Genomic DNA, 10362 nt, shown 5'->3' with positions numbered 1-10362 from the left:
GGTATTTTTACTAAGAGAAAAGGAAGAAAGAATGCATAGTATTGCACTTGATTTTTGAGGTGGATTAACAGAAAGTAGCTGTCATCTCCATTTATTCCTGTAGAAATTATTACAGAGGTGTATGAGCATGTATTTAATCTCCACTATGAGACCCAAAGTCACCCAAGATTGTAGTTTTATTCCGTATTATTTCGGGCTCACATTTGTTATTATCCCTTGCCCACTACTAAAAGTATTTATAGTCATACTTGTTCCAGAAAGGATTTAGGGCAGTTTTCAAGATACTTACAATATAGTATGATAAAAGACATTGAATATAGGTGAGGAAAATGAGAAAAAGAGAGAATAAATGTAGGAAATTATATAGAATCAAGGTGAATTTAATCACGAAATGTATTGCATCGAATTTTAAACATGGCTGGAAATGGGGTACAAATTTGGCTAAAAACATGTGTGGGAGGAAAGGTAGCACTTATGGGAATCTCAGCATCTAAAACAGTGTTTCCTAAGCCAGTAATGTAGGGAATCCTCTATCATTGAAAATAGTTTTTTGTAGATTCCTAGAGTTGACTTATGATATTACTCTTTATATGCTCCTTATGTTGTTAGCTTTTATACAACTGTAATAAATTTATAGGCAAAATATTAAAAACAAAACTTTAAGATAATACATTACCTAGCAACATTAATTAAATATAAAAACTGATGTTTGACTGAAATTAAATTACTGCTTGAAATGTGATATGAAACTGTGGATAAGTAGGGGGTGGGGAACTACTGTGCAGAGTAAGAAGAAACGTCTATCTCAGCAAGAACTCTGTGAAATACTTAACATCTTTAATAGTCAGGGAGAGGAAAGGGGGTCCCCAAAAGAGAAAGAGAGGGACTGTCTGGGGATAGAACGATCAGCAGAGCCTATGGGAGCCAAAGAAAAAGTTTCCAAAAAGGAGGGGTTACCACAGAGAGGGCAAGAAAGACAAAGCCTGAAAATAATTTTGGCAATTAGGAAGGTCTCGTGAAAGCACTTAAAGAAGAATAATTCTGTCAGAATGATTCTTATAGAAGTCAAACGATAGGGGATTGAAGTTGTAAATGGGAGTCGAGGAATTTTGGAGACAAGAAAAGTTCTTAAACAAAGTTGTCTGTGAAGTGAAGAAGACTCTGTAAAGTCTGAGTAAGGCTTTTCCCAAAAGGAACCAGAGGTGACCTCTGAAGATGGTTTGCTATCCACTTGACACAGAAAATGCCACAAAATCATGCAAATCACGAGGTTCAAATCTTCATGTTCAAGAACACTTGTGAAACTGCCCAGGCCATCAAGGGTATGCATATTCGAAAAGCCACCAAGTGTCTAAAAGATGTCACTTAAAAAGCAGTGTGTCCCATTCTGTCGATACAACGGTGGAGTTGGTAAGGGGTGCGCAGGCCAAACGTTGGGGCTGGACAGAGGGTTGCTGGTCCAAAAGGAGTGCTGAGTTTTTGTTGCACGTGCTTAATAATGCAGAGAGTAATGCTGAACTTAGGAGTTTATATGTGGAGTCTCTGGTCATTGAGCACATCCAGGTGAACAAAGGTCCCAGGATGCAGCATAGAACTTACAGAGCTCATGGGCAGATGAACGTACCCAGGAGCTCTCCCTGCCAGGCTGAGATGATCCCCACTGAAAAAAGAGCAGGCTGTTCCTAAACCAGAAGAGGAGGTTGCACAGAAGAAAAATTTATCCCAGAAGAAACTGAAGAAACAAAAGCTTATGACCTGGGAGTAAATTCAGCATAAAATAAATACTAATAAAAGTTTTTAAAAAAAGTCTTAATAAGGATATTTTTTGATGACTGCGTAATTGTTCCTCATTTGATTGTATTACTTTCATCTGGTTTGTGTTGGTTAGAAATGTTTCCTTTTTATTTACTCTTACTGTTTAAAATAACTGTGACAAACATATTTAGATATATTTTATTTTACCCTTGAATCAGTTCCTTAGGTTGGATTGCTAGAGTTGGAATTGTTGGATCAAGAAGTGTAAACATTTTTAAGGTGCTTAATAGATCCATCAAATCATTTTGTGGGAGGGATATACTTATTTATGTTTTCCCATGAAGAGTAAGAGAGTACCCATTTCATTACTTCCTAGTCAGAACTGAATTTCATGATTTAAAAACATCCTTGCATTCCTTACTAAAGGGAACCAGAGCTTCTTTGAGAACTGACTGATGATAGGCCTGGGGCTGAGATAGTTTGAGATGAGCCTGATATACTTTAGGGTTAGAAAGCTTACTTACAAATGCTTAAAAGGTGATGGACACATGTGAAATGGATGCAGGAGCAAGCTTGAAGAGACTCTCAACTTGACCATCAAAATGAGCAGTGGAAAAAATGAATTGTGACATATTGCCAAAAAAAAAATTTACGAGTCCCTATTGATAATACTGAGAGATAAACAGGAATGTCAAAAAATTTGTTTATGCCTCAGTTTACCTTTAACACCATATATGGAGTTTCTATATGCATTAGGGTCTTGACTGGGCTAGCTATTCTGTTCATGTGATCTCTGGCTCTAATTTATACTTTCTTATAGGTTTATGAAAGATTAACATTTGGCAGGCTAATTAATTTTACAAGAGGGGTATTTTTCCCTCCCTCCCTCCCTCCCTCCCTCCCTCCCTCCCTCCCTTCCTTCCTTCCTTCCTTCCAGGAAAACAGACTTGAACATCTTTATGCGATGAGAAGAAAGAGTCATTGGAAAAGGTGCAGTTGAAAATATGGTACAAGCTCCCAGGAGAGACAGGAGGGTGTGGATGGGAGCTGCAAGGACGAAGTCAGAGAAAAAGGAGAGGCCTCTTTCTCCCAGAGTTGTAGGTGGGAGGTGGGCCAGGGTAGATGTAGATGCACGTAAATGTGGTGTTGGTGGTTAGGTTACATGCAAAATGACCTTGGCTTTTTCACTCAGGTAGATGAGCTTCTCTGCTAAGAATGACAGTCAAGATAATGCGGATGTATGTGTATGTGGAATAGCAACAGTGAGAAGAGGTAGCTGGCTGCCAACTGCTAGGATGATTGCTGACCAGCCCAGTCGAGGATGGTGACCAAGATTTGTACTGGTTTCTACCTTCAGGCTTTGATGCTACTTTCCAGCATCTGAAAAGACAAACTCAAGGAAAACTGAGTAGGGATTTGTCAAAACTTGAGGAAAAGGGCCTATAAATTTAATGAAAATAGCACCTCACTTTAGGTTTAACTTCCTTTCCATAGTTGTGGTCAACAGGTTTTGGCATGTTTTCTTCAGCTAATGAATGGCACAATGCCATTGCTGGGCAAAACGATGGATAATACAGGCTGCGCAAGATAGGGATTGGTAACTTTATTTACACCAGTCTTTGCAACTCAAAACTTGAATGAAAAGATTAGCTATAGAGCTGTTGATATAAGAAATGTCCAAACCCTTTAGAGAATTTTTATGAGCTCATTTGAGTCAAACTGACAATTGCTGAGAAGCAGAATCTCAGCGAACTGAGAAACTGCTCCATAAGATGGCAGTTTTGCAGCTTACTTTATACATTAGAAGAGGAGATATAAATAGAGTTACGTGAAATCCATTGGTGGTGGATTAAGGCCGTGGGAGAAACCAAAGCGGGGAAACCTCTGGGACTATATAAAAAGTAAAATGAAGAGACATTGGTGAGTATAGGATAGTTAATAATGAACAGTTCCAGCACATAAAGATGGTATGAAGGATATAAGACAAGGAGGGGTTCTGTGTTCTGGTGCCCTGAGGAATCTGGAAAAGGAGACACTCTGACATTTCAAAGCTATATTTTAGATGTTAACAGACAATAGACAGGCTCACTTAAGGAAAGATTAACCTTTGTAAAGGAAGCTCAAGTACTATGTGAGTACTGGCCATGACTTGCTTTTAGTTGGGAATTTTCATGGTCAGAACACCCTATGTGGTTACTTTCAATTTCTGAGTTTGTTAGGCCCTCTATGCTGGCCTCACCTGAACTTACCAGGTTTAGTATGTGGCCCCCTTTCCTCCACAGCGCTGACATGGCTAACTATGGGTTTGACACTGTGCCAAACGCTTTACACAGAATTCTTAATCCTCAAAAAAACTGTTAAGTGGGTACTATTATTAGCCCCATTTTACAGATAACCTGTGAGGGGCCTAAAGAAATTAGTAATTTGTTTAAGGTCATATGGCTAGTTATTGGCAGAGTCATTCAAATAGAACAGTCTTGTCTATAGACATAAATGATCTATATCGCATGAGTATCAGTCATAAGACAACTGAGCGCGGTTACATACTATGAGTGCCCACATCATCGAATACATACGGTAACTGTCGGCCAGTGGGCACCCGTCAGGTGACCCCGCACGCCTGATGCTCACGTGTGCATTCGTCCTGGCTTCTAGGAAGGCTGAGGCAGACAAATAGTGGCCAAAGTGTCCGGAACGACTCTATCTGGGTTGGATTCGCTCTTCCTGAACATCTGATCCAGCGTCCTGTAGGCTAGGAGGAGAGGGCGGAGCCGGTGGTCGGGAAAGTTGCGGATTGGAGGAGAGGAGAAACAGAAGGAGGAGCCTTGGGGGAAGCGAGAAGCCACACCAATCATGTAAGCTGCTTCGCTTCCTCCCGCAGCTGTCCGAGGCCCATCGCAGCGCTCCGAAGCCGGCTTCCTGCGCCCCTACGGGGTGAAGCGGCGGCTAGGGTGTAGGGGTCTGCGGGCCTGGGCCGGAGGCGCAGGTAAGGGCGGGGCCCTAGCGCTTCGCCTGCTCGGGTGAGAGTGGGGCTGAAGGCCGATTTCCAGAGCTCCGGAGCCGAAGCGGAGGGGAGGGCTAAAGGAAGGGGAGAACTGTGGTTCCCCAACCACGGCTGGGCCGGGAAGGGCAGAGAATCTGCCCGCAGCTAGCCGGCTCTTCGGATTCCCCCGTTGCCCCTAGTCTGCGACTGTGGAAGGGAGCCGGATGGGGGCTGTTCTTGAAGGTTTCCTTGGAAACATTCGAAGTTCCCTTGTCCTGCGCCCCTAAGCTCACTTTGGAGGTGCACAGTCCAGTTCCTCCCCTCTCAGGTGGATTAGTTCAGAATCTGTGTGTCAAGAGGTGCATCCATCGGCAGGAAACGAAAGTTCAGGAGCTGCAGAAAGGACAGCAGTAGAGGCGGTTCAAATATGTAGATGCCTTCTTAAACGCTTGCCTCTGCTGTTGAGGCTATTCCATTTCTGCTTGTGTTTCACAGTCCAAGAGGAGACTTGTTTCTCTTCTCTTTGCTTAGAATGTTCCCAGCAAGAGGAGGAGACTGGAATATGATGGATATTTTTTAAAGAATACAAGGTCTTATGTCTAATATATATGTTCCTTGTAAGACATTCCAGAAATACGAGAAATGTTAGAATTCTGTGTAAAGCAGCTATTTTTCTTTTATCTGATTGTGTAATATGTTCAGTAGTCAAGTACTGATTCAGTGCATACTCTTCAATTAGTGCGCCAAGGACAGGACAGGACAGGACAGGTAGTTGCTTGGTATGTTGTACTGGTGATTTCTTTGGCTTTTATTTCTGGTTTATCTGAATCTTATCTCTGGCTTATTTGAATCTCGTTTTCCACCAAAAGTTCTCACTCCATCGGGATTCTTACAAAAAAAAAATAACCTGTGTTTCTAAGTTGGGTTTGGGTTTTTGGCAAAGATTGAGCAGGTCTCTTGTAGAGCAAGACGACTTCCTTGCGTCCTCTCCTTTCCGCTTGGAAGAGTAATATGGATCACATTGTGGTTTTCTTTTAGTGTTTCTGTTGGCATGTCGATCCAAAGTTGAACAACGACAAAAAAATCTTTGTTGATGAAAACCAGCATTTCTAGTATCCAGCTGTCCTGCTTTATTAGATGAGTATTTTTCAAACACTACTTAGAAAGGACTCGACTAATATTTGGATTTTTTTTCATCTGCAGAAATTTTGACATTGGCTGGCAGATCGGGTTTTTTTCTACATTTTTAATACCCGATTAGCCTTCACATTGGCTTAAGCAACAAGATACTGTGAAGTAGGCCTGTGTATAATAAATAGCAGCCTACAAATGAGAAGACGCAAAGAAAGTACTGGTGATTGGATGAGCAGGTTAATACTTTTAATTATCAATCAGGTAGGAAAGAGTCCTATTAAATTATAGTAAGCTACCAGAGAATGAGTTGTAAGGTAGTTTTTTTCAGAATCCTGATATCTTGTAACTATGTGCTTGTGTTTACCCTTCAGAGACTACATTTGCTGAGTGTTTTCATGGTAATATTTATCTTCACATCCGCATAGCCTAATAAAAGTTTTGTGTGCGGGTGACCCTTTTTAGTAATGCTGAGATTCTTTAGGATTGCTAACTGCTTCTGATGCTTCTTTTGTCAAAGTAGAATGAATGTAGGCTGATTTCCAAGAGCTAAGGGTTATTGCCATCACCTTATTCTTTTTCTCCAGTGCTCTTTTTTTTTTAACCCTTTTTTCACTTTTGGGCGTTTACCTTTGATTAGTTTCCATCTTATTTCCTAACTCTATCCTAGAATATGGATTGTCACAATGCTTTTAGGAAGGATTGTTGACTGCCCTCCCTAATAGAAGATGATGTTAGAGGCCCTCCTTCCCTCTCTCCTTCCTCTTTTTCTCTCCCTTCCCCCTCTTCTTCCTTTGCTCCTTCCTCCTCTTCTTCCTCCTTTCCTTCCCCCCTCCCTCCATGCCTATAAACATGTACCTCCAAAATTCCATTCAGGTCAGTGGTTCCATTTCTACTTTACTTTATTAGGTAAATGATTAATCTGGCAACATCTTGAGTAGTTAGCATTCAGATAGGCTAAAATTGGAAATTTGTGATAAGCTATAAAACAAATTTTGCTCTAAAGAAGAACTCTGGGGTGAAACTTGGGGTTTAGTTACACCAACCACTGACAAGCTGTGTGGCTCTCAAGAAAGTTTTTCTAGGTTCAGTGTACATCGGTTTCCTCGAAAGCAAAATACAGTAGTAAGGCCACTTCTGTGTACCTTTCAGGATTTTTGTAAAAATTAAATGAGATGGTAAATATGATTTTGAAAGTGAAAACATTTTATAAGAGTACAATGTCCTCTCTGTTAAGTATAAATTAGATTACAAACTATAGCACTTTAATGACTAGATTTTACGCATAGTTCATTATTCTTTTATTTGAAGTATTACTCAATATGGCAGGAAATAGACATCAGTGCTTTTCCGTGACTTCCACCCGGTGATGTTACTTTTACTGCTTCGGTTTAAATATGAATTTTGGTTATGTATTTTTTAAAAAGCCGTTTAAAATCTTCATTTTAATGTCTGTATGAGTTTAGACTTAAAGAGAGAAAAACCAGGTTCATATGCCTGGGAGGAAGATGAGGGGAACAGCTTGTCGATTTGGATAGTTCCCAAGGTGTTGAGGAATAGCTTGAGGTAATTTTTGAGGTTATTGTAGAAGTGTCATTAAGAGATGACGATTTCATTTTCTTTTCTGGGCAATATTCACTTTTATATTTTTTAAAAGGAAAAATTGGAGTAAAACAAAGCTTTGAGGAATTTATATCCTTGTATAAAACCACTTTTTAAAAAACTATCGAATATCTCTTTTTCCAAAAACATCTTAAAATGAAAAAGATATAAACTATGCAAAAATGCATTTTATTTCTTTTAACCTTTTAACATGTATGCCCTACTTCCAATTTTTAAATAATTTCGATACTTGCTATAATTTGAGTAGCAGTATTGAAAATTAGATTGGCTATATAATTGTGATTTTAGGTGACTGAGACTTCCTTACGATCCAGACGGCAGGGTGTTGAAGCCTTCATTTAGAGGATATGGTAAACTGGATTTATTGACTGTTTGGTTTTCATAGGTCTGAATTTTCAGAGTCAGATTTTCAGATATTTAGGGATGCCGTTTGGAATCCGCATTTCGGCTTCCTGAGGAACTTTGTATCTTGTGTTTATTTCTTTTGTTTTTTAGACTCATGAAATGGCCACAGATGATAAGACTTCCCCAACATTGGACTCTGCTAACGATTTGCCTCGCTCTCCTACTAGTCCCTCTCATCTCACTCACTTTAAACCTTTGACTCCTGATCAGGACGAACCTCCTTTTAAATCAGCATATAGTTCTTTTGTAAACCTCTTTCGATTTAACAAAGGTAAGACTTCATCCTTAAAGATCAGAGAACCTAAAATTTTGATTCTCCGAAATTCTCGTTCAGGTTTCATGTTGTATCTTTGCAAGAAAGTAATTTACTAACAAGGAGAGAGCTTTAATCATACTCGCTGGGGTTTAGAGCTTAAGAAGAGAAAGCTAGAATTTTCACTGTGGTCTCAATTGTTGGTTACTGAAGATCTGAATAAATGTTAAAAGGAGGTCCCTTTTAAAGTGCCCCCACCCATTTTTTTAGTATGTTTCAACTTCTTAAGTTCACAGGATGGACTTTGCTCTTTCGGGGTTAATAGCCAAAAAAATTAAATTAAAGCAGTGAAACTAAAAGGATCAATACATGGGAGAACAAGGTCTTATTTTTTTAAAAATAGAAACTATCTTCAGGCCTATTACTGATTTAAACCCATTAGGTAAGGTGTAAATGTAATGTTATCAAATTGAAAGATATGTTTAAAGTGAGCTCTGAGCTCTTTTTAAGTAATGTATTTTTTACCTGTAAGAAAAATGAAGGAAACATGGCCTACATCTTTTGCTTTATATTTGGCTGTATTATTTGAAATCAGTTAGAAAGCAATCCCTTTTGTTGTAGGAATTGGGGGCATAATAGTTTAAGTAACAATTTAAATAGTATTAAATGACCTTTATCAACAGTCATGTTTAAAGCTCTGGAAAAAATGTTGATTTTTTAAAACATTTATTAAAAAAAACAAACATTGTTTAGAATAGTTTTAGGTTTACAGAAAAATTGGGAAGGGAGAGTAGGACAGAGAGTTCTCATATACTCCACACCCAGTTTCTCCTGTTATTAACGTCTTCTGTTAGTATGGTACATTTATTACAATTAATGAATGAAGCATTATTGATATATTAAAATATGTATTCTATTTATATTTCTTTAGTTTCTACCTAATGTCCTTTTTGTATTCCAAGATTCACTCAGAAGACCATATTGTATCTAGTCACCATAAGATGACAGTCTTTTTATTTAGCAAATGTTTATTGATCACCTACTATCCACTGGGTACTATTTTAATATTGCAACAGACCTATCCCATAAACAAAACAGGGCCTGTTAAAAAATCTATGCCTTTCTGTGAAGCTTGCATTCTATTTCCTTTAATATGCTCAGGACATTTATAATGAAAAATATAATAAATTGAAGATCATATATTCTGAGGTTCTGATTATTGTCCTTTAATTTTGCCACCTTCTTTGAATTTTCTTAAAACCCTAATTTTTAATTATGCATGTAATCCATATATTTCTCCCTGGTGAATTTCACCTACTTCCTCCTCTTTGCTGAGATCTGAGTCTTGTTTTTCCAAATAACGCCACACTTTCCTTTCTGACAGAGAGAGCAGAAGGAGGTCAGGGGGAACAGGCGTCTCCAAGTGGGAGCTGGACCAGTCCTCAGCTCCCTCCAAGAACACAGTCTGTGAGGTCGCCTACTCCTTACAAAAAACAGCTCAATGAGGAACTCCAGCGGCGATCTTCAACAGTATTAGGTAAGACAGTGTCCTTATTTCATTCGTCTCTGTGCAGTAGATTTTTCCACAGTCATTGTTTTCCAGGTTTATTGACTTACTGACTTGACTTTTCTGCTCTTTGGGATAGTCAGGTGCTCTGCAGAATTAATGAAACTGTTGCCTAGATAGTGAAAGAATTTGTAGGTAGCTAAAAAAAATTTCTTAAACATTGTCTTAAACTTTAATTTAGGCTGAGCAGAAATCTCTTGACTGTTTTTTGATTAATTAAATGCTTGGGTTTCAGCAGAGAACAGTTTACAGCATCCCCAGGAGAATACAGGTTAGTTTCAACTTTGTGAATGAGTCCTGCATCTGTGCGTGGGATGGCTGGTGTAACGTGCATGCATGCCTCTGGCTGTAGAACTCTGTCAGCTGCATCCGTGGGCTGCCACATGCTCTCGGCCTTCTGTCCTTGTTGGGTGCAGACTGTCACTGTGGCTGGGTGAGCTGAGCTCCTCTTGCCTCTTTGTTCTCCATCTGGGTCTACTGCATAGTTGTCTCCTTCACTATCATGCTCTTCTGATCGGTGTAGGCTGGGGATCAGAGCCCAAAGTCAGAGGGTGAAGTGAGTTCTAGGTTTTATTTCTGTTAGATTATTAAACTCCTTGAAGTGGTTCACCCATCTCAAGGTGCCGGAAGACAGGCAGCGAGAGG

The 10362-nt window shown here is 39.4% G+C and overlaps 1 protein-coding gene and 1 pseudogene across 2 annotated transcripts in view; both read left to right on the top strand.

Moving 5' to 3' along the window:
- Positions 1-1215: 1215 nt before the first annotated feature.
- On the top strand, positions 1216-1765 carry LOC129080692 (60S ribosomal protein L17-like; annotated as a pseudogene).
- Positions 1766-4580: 2815 nt separating this feature from the next.
- Positions 4581-10362, top strand: part of PIKFYVE (phosphoinositide kinase, FYVE-type zinc finger containing) — a 67630-nt gene continuing 61848 nt past the window's right edge. The window contains exons 1-4 of one of the 2 annotated variants that reach the window (XM_054585742.1): positions 4581-4741; positions 7988-8168; positions 9535-9687; positions 9953-9988. In XM_054585742.1, coding sequence (XP_054441717.1) covers positions 7997-8168; positions 9535-9687; positions 9953-9988 — 361 coding nt within the window. In that variant the 5' untranslated portion in view covers positions 4581-4741; positions 7988-7996. The remainder of the gene's footprint in view (positions 4742-7987; positions 8169-9534; positions 9688-9952; positions 9989-10362) is intronic. The other variant, XM_054585743.1, reaches the window with a different exon arrangement.

Source organism: Pteronotus mesoamericanus, unplaced genomic scaffold (assembly GCF_021234165.1).
Source record: "Pteronotus mesoamericanus isolate MK-2021 breed Mesoamerican mustached bat unplaced genomic scaffold, CSHL_Meso_final contig_90, whole genome shotgun sequence".
NCBI classification, from domain to species: Eukaryota; Metazoa; Chordata; class Mammalia; order Chiroptera; family Mormoopidae; genus Pteronotus; species Pteronotus mesoamericanus.
Note: the sequence above shows the minus strand (reverse complement) of the source record. Positions and strands in the feature narration are given on the sequence as shown.